The sequence below is a fragment of the Symsagittifera roscoffensis genome, chromosome 3 (assembly GCF_963678635.1).
Source record: "Symsagittifera roscoffensis chromosome 3, txSymRosc1.1, whole genome shotgun sequence".
Taxonomy (NCBI): domain Eukaryota; kingdom Metazoa; phylum Xenacoelomorpha; order Acoela; family Convolutidae; genus Symsagittifera; species Symsagittifera roscoffensis.
In genome coordinates, this window is record NC_087064.1 from 59827259 (window position 1) to 59850582 (window position 23324).

The following is a 23324-nucleotide window of genomic DNA, read 5'->3' on the forward strand; positions in this document are numbered from 1 at the left end:
AGTTGATGATCAATTTAAACACCTAAATGTTTGAAACATTTAGTGAAACGAACATTTTCACCTCCCAGTGTAACATTTGTATCAAGAGACAAAGTTTACCATAAGGTAAAATTTTACCTTTTGTAGAGCTAATCGACAATTTGTTACGAATGCACCAGTCATCTGTTTTCCCTAAATCATTCTTAAAATCATCGGATGTTCTCGATGATGAAAAAGATGCAAGAATGGCAGTATCATCAGCAAAAAGGCTTATTTCAGTCTTTGTTACGGTTTTGTTAATATCATTGAGATATATTAAGAAAAAAGTGGACCAAGAACAGATCCCTGGGGCACCCCACATTTTATTGGTTTTTTAGAGGTCGTACTCCTCGTATTTTAATCGTATTGCTGTCTCTTTGTTAAAAAACTTAATATGAGATCATTAAATTTTTCCAAAAGAATTGAGTGGTCAACTGTGTCAAATGCCTTCTTCAAGTCTATGAAAGGTGCTAACCCCATATATTTTTGGTCTACTGTCTTTCTCATAAATTCAGTTACCCTTGCAATTGCATGGATGCAAGAATAATTTTCACGGAAACCAAATTGCTCTGGTATAATAGTTTTGTGTTCTTGATAAAAGACAATATTTTTATGTAGTAACTTCTCAAAGATTTTGCTGAAGACCGTCAGTAGGCTAATAGGTCGATAGTTTCTAACATTTTGTTTGCTTCCATCTTTGAAAATAGCAATAATTTTGGCAATTCTGCATGAGTCGGGAAAATAAGCAATATCAATACAATTGTTGAAAATTTTCGCCAAGAAAACAAAAATGAACGGTGCACACATTTTAACTATTTTTGTTGATAGCCCATCATGACCGCAAGAAGATTTTAGTTTTAGAGCAGTGATAATTTTGTTGATTTTGTGTCCATCAGTTTTAAAAATTACAAAACTAAAAGGATTTTTTTTCCAAATGCTTTGAGGCAGATCCAGATAAGGATATAGATTCGCTTAGTAGTTTTCCAATACTCACAAAAAAATCATTCAGAGTATTTGGTTCAACCTCGGATTGGGATACTTTTGTATTTCTACAAAAGTTTTTAAAAACTTGAAACAGTTGTTTTGATGATGACGAGTCTTCCATTATTTTATTGTGATATTTTCGTTGAGCACGTCGTATGGCCAGTTTCACCGTAACTCTAAATTTTCTAAAACTATCAATATTTTCTTGTGTTGGATTTTTTTAACCATTTTTGTATGTAATGAGTCTCTCTTCTTGCACAATTTAATAATATCTGGAGTTATCCATGTTTTTTGATAACGCTTTGAAATTTTTTGAAGGGGAGAGAATCGATCGAATACTTCTAAACATGTTTTTATCAAATTGTTTAGCATGTAATCAATATCTTCCCCCGCAATTCTTCTAATTTTTTGGTCAATAACAAACAAAAGCTTCAAAACATTTTCATATTTTTGCAAAATTTTGAAAGTTTGCCATTGAATATCCATAGACTGGGTGTCTTCAAAAAAGTTGCTATTGATCCAACTAAAGCATAATGATTGCTCAGTGATGTTTTGAGAGTAGTGACATTCAGGTGGACCTTGCTAATGAAATGATCAATGCAAGTAGAACTTGCATGAGTTTGTCTTGTTGCTTCACTATTTGATATTGAGTAACCAAAAGAGCTCAGTAGCAATTAATATTCATCAATATTATGACAAATCCGCGCAGTACTTTAAGTGTCAATATCCATATCACCAACAATCATTGAATGATCAGTGTTTTTCGAATTCATATCCAAAAGTAAATTTTCAAATTGCGATAAAAATTGTCTGAAATTCATTGATGGTTGTCTGTACAGTAAAAAAATGTTTAAAGTCAGCTTTTTGCCAAAATTCAAAGTTAACAAAATATTCTCAATGTCATTCGACAGAATTTCTTGAGAAAAATTGATTACATTTTCAATAAAAAGTGGCAGACCCCCTCCCCTGCTATTTTGTCTATTTACAAAAATTCCTTTTTGATACCCATCTAAATAGAACAAATCCAAAGGTTTCACAAAAGGCAATGACTAATGGTTGTCGGTTTAGTGAAGCAACAAGTACTTTCAGTTCGTCATGATGGCTACGCAATGATTGTACTTTTAGAAAAAACAAATCCCCGTCGTTACGCATTAGAAATCCCTTAAAATGTGAACACAATGACTTTGATACAATCTCAAATTTTGAAAAAATCTCAAGATTTCAATTTTCAAAAATTGATGAACTTAAAACTCTTTGAAATTCTAAAACAATTTATTTCTGACCTTTTTTGATGCAAATAAATCATTTTGAGAAAACTGGAACAATAGATGGTCTTTTTTTTTCGCTAGGAAATCTGATGTTTAAATTGAGTTTTCAAAGTCAATAATATTTTTAAAGACCCTTAGACTTTAACTAATTGATAGTAGACTTTGTTTTTGCCGTTCTTGTTACAAAAAAAACAAACTAAATTTAAAAAATAAAATGGAGCTTGAACGATTTTTAGTACATCTTTAGAAAAACAAGAAAAAAACTCACAACCAACATAAATTTTTGGCCAACGTTTATCGAGTCTTGAAAAAAATCAATAGTTTTTAAGCTCTTTGAATTGCAAGAGAAACTTAAAATTGGCAATTGTTTGTTGATAAAACTAACCCATTTTGAAAAAATGGATTATTGAGAAAAGTTTTAATTTCATTGCAAAATATGAAAACTAAATACCTTTTGTAAGTAGAAACTGATTACGTATTTTTTGCGCGATTTCAGTTTTAATGATAGGAGAGTTCCAGCTGCCAGTACCCAGCTGCAATTAGGTTTGAACTGAACTCAAAAAAAAACATCTATACCTAAGTGCATTCTTATGTGCATTTATAAGGATGAATATTTTTTTTGTTTTTAAAGCATTTTAAGAATTTTCTTAGAAAAAAAAGAAAAAACAATCACAATCTATGCAAGAGTCCTAACTACGTTCATCTACTCTCAAAAAAAAAAATCTTATTACTTTACTTTGTTCTCAAATGATCGAATAACTTAGTTTTTGAGTATATTGAGAACTGAAAAAAGTTCGCATAATTAAGATTTTTCAAAATTTGATTGATTTATTTTAATAGACTAAGCCTTAATGGAAGCATCAGCTGGACACAAGTTGTACTGTAAATTTTTAATTATATTAACATCAATTAATGACTACGGTTCATTTTTTTTGCACCATGTCCTCGTTTGTATTTAGAGAGTGCTATTAACGTAAATTGCGGAATCGAGATCAGCTAGTTATATTTTTTGTTGCGGGATTTTTTACTTTAAGGTGTCACTTTAACTTCCTTCATTCCATTTTTATCTCTCGAAATTCGCGCTGTACTAGTTTGTCTTTCAAATTATATTTTTCCTACTTTCGAAAAAAAAAGAGGAAAATAATTCTTCTAAGTGGTTTTTTTTTGACGAGTTTTGACAATTTACCAATCGACTGACCGTTTTTTGACTGCATTGATTTTGTTACAAGTGATGCGAGTTTGAAAATGACAATTTATGGTCATTAAAATTTGCTGTTTTCATTTTATGCCAGCGTAAGCGGAGAGTTATTGCAACTTTAAGCTAGCTAACTGATCGAAACAATGCCTAATTTATGAGAATTAAACAGCTTAAAAAGGCTGCGTAAAAGGGAAGATTGATTGGATAAAGTGAAAATATTTTCAAAAAATCTCCTTTTTGGATAATTAGTCCACGTTTTATTCAAAAACTACCTCAGATTTCACAAGACTAACTTTGCTTTGCTTTAGTAAGAAAACTTGGCAAAAACAGAGATATAATAAAAATTAGGCTTAAAATTTTCACGTAAATTTCGGAGCGTTTGCTCTCAAGGTGCTAAAATTCGGCTCTCTAGATGAAAAACTACAACTTAATATTTATGCCATATAAAAATTCTTGATTTTTTTTTATTGCGCGATGATTCTTCAAAAAGTTTCTTCCCAAAAAAACTTGCATGATTAAAGTGCTATACAGTTTTTAGATTTTAAAAAAAAACGTTGCTGAAATGCTTTTTGAAATTTTGTTTTCTAAAAATCAAATCGTTTATTCAATACAGTGAAGAAAGTACAATCTGCAAATTAATTCTTTGCACCAGGGTTACTAGAACAGGCTGTTCAGCTTAACAAGTAGCTACAAAGATCAGTTCAAGCTAATTAGAAAAAATTGTCGATCAGCTGTACCTTATCAATAATGTAGTTTTCCTTGAAAATTTTAAATGAACTTTGACAGTTTCTCATCAGAGTAAAATTCAGTGTTATCTGGAAGAAGCCTATTTGACATCAAAAAGTTGATGCATTTCACATTTTTATAAGAGAAAAATTTTCCATCATTTTTGTTTTGCAGCGCTAAAAGGGAATCATTCCATTTGAAGTAGAACGTGTAATTCTTCGAGAACTAAATTTATTAATAATCAGATGGTCTTATGGATATTTAGGTATTGGAAAAATGTCTCTTTGAACAATTGATTTAAATTGATTTCATGAACTGTTTCTAAACCAAGTTCAATAAATTTCGTACAATAAGTAATATGTTCAAATTTTCGTTTAAAGAAAAAGGATCGCAGTATCGTTTTCTGAAATAAATGAAACTTTTCCAGATTTGTTTTGCTAGTACTACCACATACCAGAAGACCATATGATGTTATTGGTACCACATAAGCTAAATAAAACCTTAATAAAATTTTTTTGAAAATACACATTCCGGCCTTTGTACATGATCCCATTAAATCTTGCTAATTTTTGCAGACAATATTTACAAGCTCGTTAAATCTAAGTTGATGATCAATTTGAATACCTAAACATTTGAAACATTTAGTGAAACGAACATTTTCACCTCCCAGTGTAAAATTTGTATCAAGAGACAAGGTTTACCATAAGGTAAAATTTTACCTTTTGTAGAGCTAATCGACAATTTGTTACGAATGCAACAGTCATCTGTTTTCCCTAAATCATTCTTAAAATCATCGGATGTTCTAGATGTTGAAAAAGATGCAAGAATGGCATTATCATCAGCAAAAAGGCTTATTTCAGTCTTTGTTACGGTTTTGTTAATATCATTGAGATATATTAAGAAAAAAAAAGTGGACCAAGAACAGATCCCTGGGGCACCCCACATTTTATTGGTTTTTTAGAGGTCGTATTCCTCGTATTTTAATCGTATTGCTGTCTCTTTGTTAAATAACTTAATATGAGATCATTAAATTTGTCTCGAAAACCGTATGCATTTAATTTTTCCAAAAGAATTGAGTGGTCAACTATGTCAAATGCCTTCTTCAAGTCTATGAAAGGTGCTAACCCCATATATTTTTGGTCTACTGTCTTTCTCATAAATTCAGTTACCCTTGCAATTGCATGGATGCAAGAATGTTTCTCACAGAAACCAAATTGCTCTGGTATAATAGTTTTGTGTTCTTGATAAAAGACAACATTTTTATATAGTAACTTCTCAAAGATTTTGCTGAAGACCGTCAGTAGGCTAATAGGTCGATAGTTTCTAACTTTTTGTTTGCTTCCATCTTTGAAAATAGCATTAATTTTGGCAATTCTGCATGAGTCGGGAAAATAAGCAATATCAATACAATTGTTGAAAATTTTCGCCAAGAAAACAAAAATGAACGGTGCACACATTTTAACTATTTTTGTTGATAGCCCATTATGACCGCAAGAAGATTTTAGTTTTAGAGCAGTGATAATTTTGTTGATTTTGTGTCCATCAGTTTTAAAAATTACAAAACTAGAAGGATTTTTTTTCCAAATGCATTGAAGCAGATCCAGCTAAGGATATAGATTCGCTTAGTAGTTTTCCAATACACAAAAAAATCATTCAGAGTATTTGGTTCAACCTCGGATTGGGCTAATTTTTTATTTCTACAAAAATTGTTAAAAACTTGAAACAGTTGTTTTGATGATGACGAGTCGTCCATCATTTTATTGTGATATTTTGGATGAGCACGTCTTATGGCCAGTTTCACCGTAACTCTAAATTTTCTAAAACTGTCAATATTTTCTTGTGTTGGATTTTTTAAACCATTTTTGTATGTAATGAGTCCCTCTTCTTGCACAATTTAATAATATCTGCAGTTATCCATGTTTTTTGATAACGCTTTGAAATTTTTCGGAGGGGAGAGAACCGATCGAATACTTCTAAACATGTTTTTATCAAATTGTTTAGCATATAATCAATATCTTCCCCCGCAATTCTTATAATTTTTTGGACAATAACAAACAAAAGCTTCAAAACAATTTCATATTTTTGCAAAAATTTGAAAGTTTGCCATTGAATATCCATAGACTGGGTGTCTTCAAAAAAGTTGCTTTTGATGCAACTAAAGCATAATGATTGCTCAGTGATGTTTTCAGAGTAGTGACATTCAGGTGGACCTTGCTAATGAAATGATCAATGCAAGTAGAACTTGCATGAGTTTGTCTTGTTGCTTCACTATTTGATATTGAGTAACCAAAAGAGCTCAGTAGCAATTAATATTCATCAATATTATGACAAATCCGCGCAGTACTTTAAGTGTCAATATCCATATCACCAACAATCATTGAATGATCAGTGTTTTTCGAATTCATATCCAAAAGTAAATTTTCAAATTGCGATAAAAATTGTCTGAAATTCATTGATGGTTGTCTGTACAGTAAACAAATGTTTAAAGTCAGCTTTTTGCCAAAATTCAAAGTTAACAAAATATTCTCAATGTCATTCGACAGAATTTCTTGAGAAAAATTGATTACATTTTCAATAAAAAGTGGCAGACCCCCTCCCCTGCTATTTTGTCTATTTACAAAAATTCCTTTTTGATACCCATCTAAATAGTACAAGTCCAAAGGTTTCACAAAGGGCAATGACTAATGGTTGTCGGTTTAGTGAAGCAACAAGTACTTTCAGTTCGTCATGATGGCTACGCAATGATTGTACTTTTAGAAAAAACAAATCCCCGTCGTTACGCATTAGAAATCCCTTAAATTGTGAACACAATAACTTTGATACAATCTCAAATTTTGAAAAAATCTCAAGATTTCAATTTTCAAAAATTGATGAACTTAAAACTTTTTGAAATTCTAAAACAATTTATTTCTGACCTTTTTTGAAGCAAATAAATCATTTTGAGAAAACTGGAACAATAGATGATCTTTTTTTTCGCTAGGAAATCTGATGTTTAAATTGAGTTTTCAAAGTCAATAATATTTTTAAAGACACTTACACTTTAACTAATTGATAGTAGACTTTGTTTTTGCCGTTCTTGTTACAAAAAAAATAAACTAAATTTAAAAAATAAAATGGAGCTTGAACGATTTTTAGTACATCTTTAGAAAAACGAGAAAAAAACTCACAACCAACTTAAAATTTTGGCCCACGTTTACCGAGTCTTAAAAAAAATCAATAGTTTTTAAGCTCTTTGAATTGCAAGAGAAACTTAAAATTGGCAATTGTTTGTTGATAAAACTAACCCATTTTGAAAGAATGGATTATTGAGAAAAGTTTTAATTTCATTGGAAAATATGAAAACTAAATACCTTTTGTAAGTAGAAACTGATTACGTATTTTTTGCGCGATTTCAGTTTTAATGATGGGAGAGTTCCAGCTGCCAGTACCGAGCTGCAATTAAGTTTGAACTGAACTCAAAAAAGCATCTATACCTAAGTGCATCTATACCTAAGTGCATCTATACCTAAGTGCATTTATAAGGATGACTATTTTTTTTGTTTTTAAAGCATTTTAAGAATTTTGTTGGAAAAAAAAGAAAAAATAATCACAATCTATGCAAGAGTCCTAACTACGTTCATCCACTCTCAAAAAGAAAATCTAATTATTTTACCTTGTTCTCAAATATTCGAATAAGTTAGTTATCGCGTATATTGAGAACTGGAAAAAGTTCGCATAATTAAGATTTTTCAAAATTTAATTGAAATATTTTAATAGACTAAGCCTTAATGGAAGCATCAGCTGGACAAAAGTTGTAGTGTAAATCTTTAATGATATTAAAATCAATTAATGATTATGTGAAGAAGTGGAAAAAATTTTTGTTAGTCTGGGTAATTTCTTTGTTCAAAAACTAAAATTAGTTTCTTGGTAATAGTTTTATTTAAAATCTCCAAAAAAAAGCAAACTGCGCTTCAAACTGAAAAACTTTCTAGTGAAAATAAGAAAAGAAAAAAAACAACATATTCAAAAACAATTGTTTTCCAAAGTTTTAGACTTAGTTTCATCACTGCAAAGTTCTTGAATCAATCTTTGACAGGCCAAATTGGGTTATATTTACAGCAATACTGTTTCCATAAAAAGTGTGAACAAACTCAGCCTGCCCAAATTTGTATAGGTTTCCGTAACTTAGTTTTTCGAGTTTGCAATTTTTTCTCATGTTCCGGATTTTGCGCGTGATTAAACAAGAGCTAGCTAAAACCTGTTAAGGAGTCAGCTATTGGTATTTATAATTAATTGGCTAAAATTTCCGAAAGTTTACTCCTTGAGCTAGTATTTGAAGCTGCACTTTGCAAACCAAACATCTTCAAACTCCAGCCAGAAAAAAAAGCTGCCGGGGCTCTGCGAAAAGGTTGATATTGTGCATTATCAGCAGGCTCCACAAATTTCTGAACTACCCTATTTGAAATAAGTAATGATGCAATTGGAAGTTTTTATGATAAACTTTTTTTTGATTTTGTAAATTATTTTTTTCTTATTTATTATTAATTTTTTTACGATCCGTTCGGAGTCTTTAACAAAAAGTTTCAGTTCAGATTATAAAACCGTTCTAAAAATTGATAACTGCGATGAACTATGATATTTGTACTGCAATTTTTTTTCTGCTTTACGATGACTCCTTAGAAATTTTAAGCTTCTATGAAAAAAAAACCAAATGCTTTGAAGCAATTTAATTGTGGAGCTTCATGAAGCTCGAAAAATTGCTGGATAAATAAAAATTTGTACACTAGTAATTTTAAAAGAGCAGATTAGGTAGCCTTGAATTCTTTGAGTTTTTAAAGACATATTTTTGATACTTTTTTCGATCAAATTTTGCCAATTTGAAAAATTTGGATCAAAAAGTAAAGGTTTTATTCCGCTCCGAAATCTGAAATTCAAAACACACTTTCGAAACTAGAAGACTATCATATGATTGATGAACTTTAAGTTTTTGCTATTGACAGTAGAGTTTGCTATCCTTTTCACAAAGAAACGAACTGAATTTAAGAAAAAAAGAAAAAACTTGAGCCGGTATTAAATTTTGCGATTTGTACTGAACAAAAATCAATGCGATTTATAAAAACGGCTTCCTTAATTTCATGGACTCATTAAAAAAAAACATAGCAAACAGGCATTTGGAAACGAGTCATGAAGATAAACAAAAAAAGAAAAAATACTGGTTTGTTCTTTAAAATATTTTCCAATTTCGAATTTCGAAGAAAAAATTATATAGCTATAATTTTTTTTTGAGTTTTAGGGACAATTTATAGTTGACTTTTCAATAAAAATAACCCAACGTGAGAAAGCTGAATCAATAGATAATTTTTTTATTCCGGTGGGAAATCTGTATATTGAGTTCCACTTTCAAAAGTAGAAGTCAATACGTTTTCTGTCACCTTTACAGTTTGCTGTTTTTTTGTGGAGTTTGCTTTCTTTTAACAAAAAAAACTAATTGAACCAAAAAAAAATAAAAAAAATCAAACGGCAAAAAATCGAATTTGAGCGTGAACAATTTTTAAGACTTTTTCTTGAATAAAAAACAAATAAAAAAATCACTAAGACTTATATGAAAGTCTTTTCTATGTTCGTGACTCTTAAAAAAAACTTGATAACGGTGATATGAAAGTTTTGGCTTAAAACGAAATTTTGATTAAATTGAAACTTCAACATAGGCGATCTTTTTAAAATCAAGAAAAAACTCTTGCCCTTGAAACAAAACTTCAACTGATGGTGTATCGTAAATTAGCGGATGGTCTTAATCCTTTTTCGTTATGAATGCTTTTGACTCGTTTTCTGCCAAAAAAATTGCCCTGCTGTTTCAATTCATACATTCAATATTCGGATAAAAATGGGACGGATGCTCACCAAACCGCCATAACAGCAAACCGCCGTATGTTGCAGCCAAATTTACGTCGCAATTTTGTAACACTTGCCTAAAAAGAGTGAAAATTTACCATTATTAAGTATAATATTTTTATTTTTCGGTTTGATGGAAGGGTTAACTCAGTTTCAGCGTTGTAGCCCTGTGGCTCCTTGGCCTTCCACCATTAATTTATTTTATAAAGCATAAAGCATTGAGAGTCATACAAGGAATTCTGAAAAAATTATCCATTCAAATTAAGTCAAGTCATTGCTTTTTGTATATGAGTTCTCCTCATTTCACAGGTTAAAAAAGGCCTATCATAAAATTTCATACTATGAAAAACATTCTCAACATACACTGGAAAAATTGTACGAAAAGAGCAAAATAAGCATTTTTTCATACTATGAAATTTTCTATTAAACAATTTTTGCCACATTCTGGAACTAAATAACAAGTTTTTGCCATACTTTTTATCACAAAACTTATTAATGAAAACAGCAAAAGGATTTTTTTGTACTATGAAGTTTTATGATAGGCATTTTTTCCATAATATGAAGTTGTGTAAGCACTTTTACATAATTGAAAATGCAAAAAATATTTGATCTGAAATTTTTCAATTCATTCAAAGCACATTTAATAAGGATTTTCTGTCATTGAAAACCCAGAGTGTACCTGGCAGTTGCCATGCAGTTAAACTGCATTTGGTGATATAAGCCATTTAGGTTAATGTCAGCATTTAACATTTAACACGCTTATATAACAAAAACCTAATTTTTGTGTATGGTTAGGAATAATTTATTTTTGAAAACATGTGTGGCTGAGAAAAAAAAACCATTTTTTTTTACAAATATGTGTTTATCTTATTACATGAAAACAAAAAAAATGTGTTTTTGAAATAAAGACTTGCTTGTGATTTTGGATTTTTGGGCAATAAACTCAAACTGGACTGTTTCATAGACAAACAACACTTTTTGATGCATTTTGTTTCGTGAAAACTATTTTTGAGCACAGAAGCAAGTTTGCAATCATCAAAAAAAGGAAGAAAAAGGTTTTACCACAAATTTGTATTCTTTCTATAGAAATTTGCATATCACACAATTTTCATCTACAAAATTGTGTTATGATATGCATTTTTTGTTCAATTCTTTTTAGATGATACCAAATTTGCTTTCAAGTAACCAAAACTGCTACTGATTTGTTTTGTTCGAGTTTTAAACAAATTTAAGACCTTTTGAAAAAAAAAATTTCGGTTGAATATTTGCTTGTCAAACAAATGTCTTTTATGAAAATTGTATGAGAAGCAATCTTTCATAGACTTCGTTTATGAAACTGTATGATAGCCAGGTTGTACCAAACAATCTCAACCCACCCTTTTAACAAAAAAAGGGAGATTGTTAAGAAGATTATTACTGTTGAGATTATTACTGTTGAGAAAAATCGAGTTCGTAATAGAAAGCTCTGTGCTATTTTACTCTATTTATGCATAGGGGAGAGGTTTTTAAGTAGATTCGGTAGGTATTTTTCTTGTAAGGACGTCCACCAGGGTTATTTTGTAGCCTTTATCGACCCAGTTTATTTCGTAATGAAAAAAGTAGCAATTAATGATAATGTTTGAACACGGTGCTGATTTATGTTAAGATGACGAAAAAGAAAAAAACGGAATTTTCAAAAGCAATTATGTAAAATTCGGTTGACATTAAATATATAGAGATGAGAACAAAAGCCGCTTAGAATTTTAACAGAAAAAATTACGATGTAATTAATCAATTCTGTTGAAATTCTCAGCGACTTTTGTTCTGATCACTATTCATCAAACGTCAACCAATATGAGACAAACCGCTTTTTCCAACATAATTCAGGAAAAGTAAATGAATGAAAATTTAAATAACAAGTTTAAACAGTGTGTATAAAGTCAAGTTTTTTAAAATTGCTTTTCTCAAGTGGTTTTGAAAGTTTTGACCAAAAATTTCAGATTTTTTTCGCGTGATTCTCTGAAGTTTAATATTTATTGGCATCAAAGGCAGGTTTAGAAAACTTTGTGGGTCACAAAATGGATGTCGTAAATTATTATTAAATCTGCGTTCTTTTGTGCATGTCTTTTCCCATTACCTAGACATAAACTTGAGGATGTTGTTAAAATTATAAAATACTTCACTGACCTTGTGTCCGTAGGGCATTTGAGGTCACAAAAGAAGGGTGATGAGGTTGAGGAGGCTGACGAGGAAGCGCAGCTGACCAATAAAAATGCGGCAACCACAAGCATGGCCTGGAATGAGTTAGAGACATATTTATAAAATGTTTGCTATCATTGTTAATAATTTTTCAATGTCTATCAGATTATATATGTAGGACCAAAATGCCAGCGTCTTCTGACCAACAGGTAAATTATCGGATAAAAAGTTTTTCCGGCAATTGTTGAAAATTTCGATCAATAATTCAAACATTTTAAAATTGAGCTTAAGTTTTCTCCATCAAAAGTTCAGCTGGATATATTTTTCAGCAGAAGTTATTTTATAACAATAATTTAGGTTAAGAAGAATTATTCACGAGGGAAAGCACCATAAAAAGCTGTTCAGCACTTTGTGAAAAAAAAGCAAATCTTTTTTGTTATAATTTTTGGCTGAGTGTTACTGTCGTCTCAATCCACCAAGTTTTTGAAGTTTTGCAAGTTTATAAAAAAGCGTGACGTTTTTTGAGAAGTAGTGCAAATTACTGAGTTACAACTCAGAGGTGGAAAATATAATGCCAAAAAGGCCGTCTCGATCATCATTACTGTGACGTTTAAATCAACAACCATTGAAGTTATGTTATTTTCAGCAGAAAATAATGACTCAGAATATTCACAGGAAAAAGTTTTTTTTATTTATTGTGATCACTAAACTTGTTATTACGATTCCAATTTACAACTTTTGTTTTTCGCTCGGTTATGATTGAACTTTTTTATTTTTTTTGTCACTCAGTAATCAGTTTTTACTTCAAATAGGATTTGGATACATTGAAAAGCTGAAGTTCTTGAAAATTAAATTAAAAAGAGAATGTAAAACGTATTATGTAACCGCGGTTTAACAAACTTTTTATTATTTATCAACTTCGAAATGTATCATGTGAAGTTGGAGTTAGAGTTTAACAAAATGACTCAAAAGTTACCTTTTCAGTAGTCTCGTGCGTTCTGAGGTTAGTTGCATCCATGTTTAACTTCCCACCTGCGAATGACTCATCACATGACTTTTGACCTCAAAAATCAACTTGCTCTATACTTTTTTCAAAAGTTAAAAAGATGGACAAAAAGCGGTTCTAGTTTCTCAGCAGACTGGTTTTTTAATGAACCAATCGTTTAGCAGACTGAAAAATAACAAGACTGCTCATATATCAGGACAAAGCCCTGAATGTTCTGAATGTTCCTTAGTTCATATTGAATAGTTTTTGGGAAAAGAAAATATTGAAAACTTTGGACATTATCAAAGTGTGAAATGTTGAGTCGTATGGAATTAGTACGACCGATCCGTTTAGCTAGCCTAAATTCAATTTGGAATGATTTTATTGTGCAGGATAATTCACCAAGCATTAATAATTCGCGTTACGCTCTCAGCAATATAAAAAAATTCTTCAAAGCGCGCGTAAATTAGTCCACAACAGGACCAATTTGGCAATTTTCAAATCCCCAGAATTTTACAAAAAACAATAGGAGGTGGTAAAATTTCTTTTTAAATTTGAAATAAGGTAATATATATATATATATATATATATATATATATATATATATATATATATATATATATATCTTCAATAGAGTACAGGGGCGGATTCAGGGGAAGGGCGGGGGGAACGAACGCCCACCCCCCCTCAGGGATTCGACCCCCTGTCGACACAAAAAGTCCCCCCTTTGGTACTTTTTAAGAAATCCAATTTTGGTCAACCGACCCTGAATATTTTCTAAAGGCGCCTTTGGCGCATATATACTAACTTTGAGGGAGAGCGCGCGGCAAAAAAAAGCGATTATTTTCTCAAAATTTTTCAAAAAAGTGCCCTAAAAAGGTCGTCAAAATATTCGAAAATTTTTTGAAAATCCGCTCCCTTCGAGAAAACCTTACATCCCTCCGTGATAGAGTATAAAAATTTTTTGTTGAAACTATTATTTCGATCGACGAAAACTGACTGAATATAAAAACCACACCGAGCATAAATATTCCGTTTTCTTCCAAAGTCGGGACATTAAAATGTTTGAATCTCAACTTCAAATGAGGTTTAGCTTGAAGTCTGTGGGCAAACATTAATTGAAATGATAGTCTATATCTTTCACAAAAAACATATGCTGTAAAGTTTTTTAGAATACGAAACCTAGATTTATTTGAAGTTTGAATTTCTAGATAAAACTTTAATTGCTATCAATTTGAATTTGGAAAGAAAAAAAATGCCTAGGTTTCAAACAAGCTCAAATACAGGAGTATCAAAATATCTAATATTAAATTGCCTAGCTTGATTAGTTTAACTACAGATGAAGATTTTAACTACTTTTCAAAATTGATTGTAAGTCAGTTTTACAGCTTTTTATTCAGCAGATGTTTCATTTTTCAAACAAATTATTCAAAATTAAAACCGATGAAATAATTCAAAGTCATTTATCGCGCCAAATTTTTTAAGTTATTTTATAGAACAATGAAGTTTTAACTTTTTGCAAGCTCAGCTCAATTTGTTTTCAAAATATACAACTTAAAACAAGCTATATATAAAATTAAACATTCTAATAAACTAATCTCAATTGTCTTGGCAAAAACTGTCAAGCAAAAAAGCAAGCTATCCATACACAATGCTTACTATGAAAGCAAAAAGCAAGCAATGTTAGCAAGCTTTCTATACAAACATGATTAATTTTTTAGTTTTTCCCAATTTCTTTTTTTTTCAAGTTTTGTTCCAATTTTCTTGTCAGTTAATTTCTCTAACACTTGAACTAAGTAATGTGCAGTGTTTCTGCAAAGACTCATTTTTTTCAATTAGACTACCCCAAAAATATATGTTGATTCGTTATGACTTTGCTTCAAGTTTCCAAGACAGCCTTCTGATCAAGGAAATCTTAACTAGTTTCGAATTAACACAAAAAATTTGAAATATTTCACCAATAAAACTATTGTTTTTCCAAACAACTATACACGCAAGGCAGTTTTGATTTATTTCAAGTTCAAATCAAAGCTTGTATGATTTTGCCAATAAACCGAATAACAGAATAAATTGAACTCTTTTGCACTTTCATTTTTTAAACGAGATATCTAATCAATAAATTTTTGGTTCTTTAACAGTTCAGTTTTTTGTACCAAACTGTTTTTTACCAATATGCTATCTTGTTTGTTAAGTTTTGTTTCATCGACTTAGGTTTCTACCAGCAATTTAGATTTCACTAGCAAGGTTTTGTTTTATAAAATTGTATTGTTACAAGTTGGGTTTCTAAAGGTGTAGATTTTGTTGCAAAAATTTAAGCGTGATAAAATTTCTTAGCCTAATTGATATTTATCAAATTTCCAATTTCAATTCAAACACATCAAAACTTTCATAACAAAACAATTGTTCGACATCTGCTCATGAAGAAATTCATGAAAAACCCAATTACACTATCCAAATCTGAATTGCCCAAAAACATAATTTCAAGCAAATCGTACAATCAATGAAATCGAAATATTTGAAAAGGAAGTTTAACAACATCAACTGAAGAACTATTTCAGCTCCAATTTAAGTGCTTGAATTGTCTCTCACATTGTTATTAGCTAGCTTTTTTAGATAAACAGCAATTTTTTCATATGTCCATTCATTAAACTATTTTTGTAACCTTAAGCGCATCACTAAAGCCTTTATATACTTTTCAGAGATTTTTTGACTTAAATCCAAAATCACTCTCAAATATTTGAAACTTGTAAAAGTCGAACAATTTAATCGCAAAAAGATTTTTTCAAGCTCATTTTATAGTCCCAAATTATTTCACCATAAATCTTTTAACAAGCTAGCCATACATTAAAACTTTAGATGCTGGGTTGTTTGATCTTAAATTGGATCTCAGAAGAAGGCTGTTAACTTGATCCTAATCCTAATTTCTGTAACATTTCAAATTTTTCATTTGTTCTTAAGGATTTCATGTTTTGCTGAAATTTCTAAAATTTCAAACAGACTAATTGATAATTTGATACAAAAAAGATTTCAACATTGATTTGAATCAAGTCGTTTAATCAATGGATCCGAAAACACTACTCGTAATTCGCACTAAAGTTTTTTTTCTTGTTTTGTCACCAATTTAGATTTTTCACAAAAGTTTTGCGGCGATGAAGATTTCCAGCCTTTCTAGATGATTTTTACAACAAAGAAAACGAATATTATGTTGAGCAAGTTATTAAATTGTCCAAAATTTATTAGCAACGAGGATAGCCAGTTACTATGCAAGTAGCACTGAATGTTCCGACCATAGTTTTTAAAAGAAACTACAAGATAAAGCTTTTTTTTCAAATAGTTTTTCTGCGAGGGATGATAAAAAAGTCTGTTGTAATACTATATTTTAGGCATCTTTGACATTCATAGTAAGACAGGCAAATAAAACACAAACAGTTTTCAGAATTTTGACTAAAATGGAAAAATTATAAAGATTTCAATTTTTTTTCAAAGTTTTTTTTGCAGAAACTTTTTATTGACATTTTTTTGAAGTTTTCGGTTCCCAGAATGGAGCTAAAAAACTCCAACAATTAATTTAACTTGCCTAGTATTAAATTTTCAGGGCTTTAATTTTAAATTTCCATTATTTAAGCCGTTGTAAGCCTGCTCGATAGCTTTATTCGCACGAATTAAGACGAAAAACGAAAAATTTTAAACCAGTTTTTCTCAACTCTGGGAAACTTCTTGCATATGTTCAATTGCTGTCCTTTTTTAATGCAAATCACGACTAAAAGGGCTCGGATTTGATATATCATTCAACCCTGTCTAATCATTAATTGTGGTTCCTGATTTTGCATGGAAAACAAAAAGCAAAAAAAAACTTAAATACACCCGACTACAAAGTTCAACAATAATCGCCTCAACATTAATCTTTCTAAATTGACCTACTTGATCGAAGTTTATACTCGATCGAAATTTATAAGTCCTCTGGAGCGCATTCTTTTATTGTGCCAGATAAGATTAATTAAGAAAAAGGTTAACTGACTCGGCATCGACAGTCTCGCGTTCAAAATTGCATAAATTTTGGTTAATTTTTTTTGTCCATAAGCAGCCAGAGATCTCACTCGGAAAACAATTGCCAACGAGCATTGCCATATAGCAAGTATATAATGAGAGGGAAACTATTAAGCAGAAAAAAAAGAAATAAACATTATAATAACTGCATCTACAAAATCCTCATGAGTTTGTTTCGGCTGATGATGAATTTCTGAAGATAACAGTCACAAAAAGCAATCGAGGACATTCAAAAATTTTCAGTACCAATCATCATGCTGACCATTTGATGTTATTCTGGTGGACGACTGTTACGGCGAAACAAAAATGCCAAAAAAGTATTGTTATTGTAAAAACTTTGACCTTTTGAATTTCATAATTCGAAGACGCCCCAATTTTTCGAAGACGCCCTGAGAATGGAGAGAAATATAACCCGGTGAGAAATATAAACGCATGAAACTTTTTTTGTGTGTTTCAAAATACACATTGAAAGATAACTAAGGTAATATAATTTAGAGTGAAACTATTTTAATGAAAACTTTCTAAAAAGAACTTAATAAAAATAAAAGTTGTCAAAATACAAAAGGATTTTGCAGCATAGTAAAAATTGTCAAACTCAGACAAGATCTCCAGACTTTAAAATGTAAGCCACTATAAGACTCAAGATTACCGAAATGATTTTCATTTCACGCATAATGAAGGAAACAAAGACCAGTCGAGTTTCGACATCTCGTCTTTAGGATCAAAACATGCGCTCCACCAAAAAATTAAGTGAGAACGGATCCAGAAAAAATCGATGTCCTATCATAAAATAAGTCCACTTTTTCTACAGGTTTAGAAGAAAAAATATGTACGGGAATATAGAATAGTTTCCCATTACAAGTCACTTGCCCTCCAAGGTGAAAAAAGATCATAAGCAAACTTTTCGGTTTTTGTCTGAATTTATCATAGCTTTTGCTTTCAGTTTTATTTCATTTAATTTATTTTTATTTAATTTTCAATTCGATGTTACCTAGAGACTGCCTTTTACATAAAAAAGAAAAAAATGTATATTTTTCTTCTAAAATATTCCAAATTATAATAGCGCTCTGAGGCAATATAACAAATTAAACTGCAATAAATTTTTTACGCATTTCCAGAACTGTTCAGTAATCAAATGGAAAATTACACAAAGTATAGCCGGTTGCTGTGCCGGTTGTGTTCCGATCATATTCTCAAATTCTTACAAAATACATATTTTTTTTTCAAAACAGATCTGACAAAAATTTTGAGTTTCGACATATCAGACAGTCACAGTAAAACAAGCAAGCCGGGCAGTAACTTCGTCATAAACATGCCATAATAACCAGAAAAAAAACTAAAAATTAAAAAAAAAAAACAGAAAAGTTTTTGAGATGCATTTTTGAAATGTTGAAGTTTTCATTCCCAAGACTGCCCTAAAAAATTTATGGCCCATCCAAAGAGTCTGCTCGTTTTGTTTACTTGCTCAAATTTTATGTAAAACTAAAAAAATTCAAATCCTCGACACTGGAACTTTTTTAATTTTTGATGTTGTTTGAATCACGGTTAAAAAGGCTCTAAAATGATTTATCATTATCATTTATCAACTTCCCCATCATTATTTGAGGTAAAATTTCTTGGTTTAAAAGGAAAAAGCCTGCTCCCTCAGCTTTCTCGCTCAAAACTAGACGAAAAATGAAAAGTTTTTAAAATGTTTTTCTCGATACTGGGACAATTTTTTGAATTTTTTACGGTGGCTCGAATCACGTCTGAAAGCGCTTCAATATGATGTAGATGTATACCACTCGACCTATTCCAATGATAAATTTTCTCGAAACCTGATTTTGCGTGGAAAACAAAATTTAATACACACATGAATCCAAAAACCTCCCCCTTTTCATTTTCTCGTTTCCAGTTTATCGTTGTTAAAATATTGATGCCCCTGAGAAATTATCAACTTTTATTAAAAAAAAGTATTGAAACACATAAACGCAGTGTACACGGCTTTCAGTCAGAAAGTCTTATAAACGCATAGAACCCTAAGCTATGTCTGAAAAAAGAACATTGTAAGTTCAAAATAAAATTAATCTGAAAAAAGCATGAGCATTCCGTCTTTTTTTCTCAAATTTAAAATAAGGGAACTAATATAACTGAACAAAATTTGGTGTGATATTGACCAAGATGAATTAAAATCTCTAATATTAGAAATAAACTTAATCATAATGAAAAACATAAGAATTTTTTTAAAGGCCAATAAAAAACAATTTAAAAAAATTTTAAAAATTCAACAATAATGAAAACAAAGCAATTTACTAATCATAAAATAACGGACAATAAACTAAAACATCCGTGAGTGTCTGTGTTTGTTTTAATTTGTGTAGTCTACTCGTTTTTTAGTGTTGGATCAACAGAACCGACTTTTTGAAAAAGATCAACAGATATGAAAAAGGGCAAAATGGAAATGCAATTGGAAATTTCTATTTGTTTTTTTAAGGTAACAAATTTTCTCATGCTTGGTTTTTGGAAACCTAATATTTTCTATTTTGAGCTTAAGCCTCCAAAAGTTTCAAATTTTGTAAGACATTTCAATCCAAAATTTTCCAGATGGCAGCATTTTTTGCTTCTCACGGATGCGTTTTTCATAGTGCTTCAATTTTGAGCAGTCAAACCAAAGACTACGAAAATGTATGAAATACCAAATGACTACATTGACAAATAAAAAAGAAAACTGAATAGAGTGACTTTAGAGTTTCAATATCAGTCTTTCAGGATACTAACAAAAAGCTTTTACCCACGATTTCAAAATTGAATTGGAAAAGCAATGAAAAACCATCAAAAATCTAAATGAAAGACGCGTAGTAAAATTTATTGTTCCGACTTTTATAACGAAAGTAACGGAATAGTTCGACTTTTTAACTAGCCATTTTTGATGGAATTTTTTTTAAAAATCATTCAAAAGTTATTGTTGTCCGGAGCTAAAATTTGAAAAGATATTTTACCTGTGATCATTTTTTGTAAAACTATTGGGGTTTAAGGATTGCCATTTTGGCCAAATCGGGACAATTAACGCAAAAAAATCTTAAATTTAAAAAAAAATAATCATATTTTTTCTTACATTCATTTTTTTCAGGTTATTACTGCTCCTTAGACCTTAAAAGGCAGTCGGAACATTCAAAAGCAGCCTTGTTTGTTTTTAATGCCAATCTCCGCTATTAAAACTAAATGAACGTGTCTATAAAAGCAAAGAAATATCTCGGAAATTATTATTTATGGTGCAAAAAAAGCATGTTTTCAGAAAGTACCCTTATAAGAAATCCTAGCTCTTAAACGGAGTGTTTATATCCAGCCGGTTTATTTCAGATTGGTTCTCCTAAGTTCGAATAACATTATTGTTATCTTCTCCATGGAGGGAATGATTTTAATTTTGATGTAGCACTACGTATACTCGTCATGAATGTATAATTTTTGTAGAATGTCATTGCATATACCTTTTGATCTTACATTCAAAGAAAAAGACGGAATAAGGGACGGATCTTACATTCGAAGAAAGGGTTGGAGTTTTTTTGACATCTTCTGATAAAAGCTGATGTCCTGAGCTAAATTTTGAGAATGTTTTACCTGATATGATTTTCATACAGTTATGTGGGTTTGAAAACTTCCAATTTAGAAAAATTAACACTCGGTATACTTCGTGCTTTTTCAGCGTAAGCGACAAATTACATAGTTCCAAACTTAATTGAGGTCGACAATTTGCTCTGATCAATGCGGTAACAGATTCAAAATGTGTCACTTTGTACTTAACATAGTTTGAGGGTCGATAAATTATAGAAAAAAGGGGAAAAACCTAGTATATCATTTTCTCATTTTTTCCCGATTACTCTCTCAATTTTTGACAAAAAACTTTTTTATTGACTTTAAACGGCAGACGGAACATTCAGGGATTTTCCTTGATACGAGTATTCCTTTAAAGTTTTCGTACCTGTCGATTTTTCCTGAATAGGTGTAAAATGTAAATTCCCGCACACTTGTTGGTTTATTTGTCGTAATGGGTTACACTGAATTGTTACACTGTATGATTAACAATTCGAGCAACACGAAAATAAATGCTACTGCGAGCAGATCACGGTCTTAGCTTATTGTTTTTTCTTCTATTTTTGTGATTATAAGACGCCAGCGAACCGTTGATGAAGCTGAAATATGTTGTAACTTTACTTAAAAAGCATATTGCTATCAATCATAAGCTCAACAGTAGTTTTCCGTAAAGAACTGAACAGCTGCTCGTACCCTGGTGTTTTCTAACTTGCTAATTGGTTTTAATAGGATCCTGCTTTTCCACATGAAAGTTTTTTTGTTCATCTAAAAAGCGAGCCAAAAGACTGAACCAAACACTTTATTTGAAAAGACAAAATATCGAACCACTCCGTTACCGAATAAACCTCATTCACATCGTATAAATATAGCGTTTCCGTTAAAAAAAATTAACCAATCCGTTTATTGCAGAGTAACTGAAACCATGGTTGAAATAGATGATTATCCAGTAAGTCAATTTCCAATAAATTGATTGATAAAAAGATCATTTGAAATTGATACATTGTTTGGGAATGATTTGTTTTCGCAGAGAGCACATTGGATCTACGCAGCTGGTTAGAAGTAAAATGATTGTGCTTTTGTTGCTATATGTTTATTTGTTAGTTGGTTTTGGTTCAGCACAGTCCCGAATAGCCCTGTCCAAATGTCTTGAATCGGTGGCAGTTCATAGTGTGTCGACCCCTCTTCACCTAAAAATCAGAAGAAAAATGTTCATTTTTTGTTCTACCTACTGGCTGATTTGGAATATTCCACAAATAACACAGAAATTTAAATACATCTTTTTTATCTTAAATCTCAATTCGTAAATCTAGATAGTTTGTTTAGTTTAAATTACTAACAGCTCTGTATGCTGGACTATCAGCGAAGTTATCCTCGAACATTCCGAGCTGCTGTCGTTTGAACTGCTCGCTCTCGCTCTCCCCGCCTCTCGGCTCCTCTTCGTCTTCGCCCTCGATCGTCTCGTCCCCCTGCTGACCATATATGGCAGCTAGTCTATGCCACAACTCGTTCGCATCTGAGTCGTACCCTCCTCCGTAGAGTTGGTTGCTGTTGCTCTCGGTTTTGGCGAAGTGTCGTTTGTCGGTAGGCATGAAACAACTCGCCGTCCAAACTGACAGGACAGAGAGAATGATTAGCGACTGCTCAAAGAAAACTGAAATATAAATATAAGACTGCTTGAAAACTTGTATTTCGACAATAAGATTTCTATCTTGTTATTTGCTATTCGACAAGATCTTTCTTTGGTGAACAAAAAATGGATCTACTTAACAATCTACCCCCATCCTTTTCAAGAAAAGGGGATTGTTAAGCAGATTAAGTTAGCCGAATTTTCGAACAATCAGAATGCAGCAAAATTAGAATTCTCAATAGAAAGCTCTAGTGCTTTTTACCTTCTTTATTTATAGGGGTGGAAATTCTTAAGTAGATACTATATCGTGTGGGGGGAGGGAGGTTGTTATTTAGATCCCAAAAAATGAAAACTTTTTAAAGGCCCACTGACGCTAATATATAGATACAAAAGCACAATCCTTGTTTTTTTGGAAAATATCAACAAAAAATTCAGTTTAATGGCGTCCGCTCGCCCTTCAAAAATGAGGCATATGATGCAGTTAAATATTGTCATCATGGATTAAAAATATATATTAATCTCTTGATTCAATTTTCTTAATTGTAACAGTAATTAGTAATCATTTTTTTGCGGAACTCGAACAGAAAACAATTGGCCTACAGTAAAAAAAAAACCAGGAGCCAATTATAATCACAAAACCATTCAAGTTAGAACTTTTTACAGTCAACAATCATGAATGATGACGCAAATAAATTATCATTTAGCAAAAAAATATATATTTTGTTGTATAGAATCAAAATCGTATTTACTTCATTTGCTCCAATAGATTGACAGACTACACCTTCATTTTTACTTGGGCATACTTTTTTAAACAAAAACATTGGAAAAACCTCAAAGCCAAAAATAATATAG

General features: G+C 31.0%; 1 protein-coding gene across 1 annotated transcript in view; it reads right to left on the reverse strand.

The window, feature by feature from the left end:
- Positions 1-21625: 21625 nt before the first annotated feature.
- Positions 21626-23324, reverse strand: part of LOC134842442 (uncharacterized) — a 46736-nt gene continuing 45037 nt past the window's right edge. Inside the window, exons 2-3 of the mRNA XM_063858784.1 lie at positions 22183-22496; positions 21626-22032 (exon numbers count right to left, since the gene is read on the reverse strand). Coding sequence (XP_063714854.1) covers positions 21958-22032; positions 22183-22496 — 389 coding nt within the window. The 3' untranslated portion in view covers positions 21626-21957. The remainder of the gene's footprint in view (positions 22033-22182; positions 22497-23324) is intronic.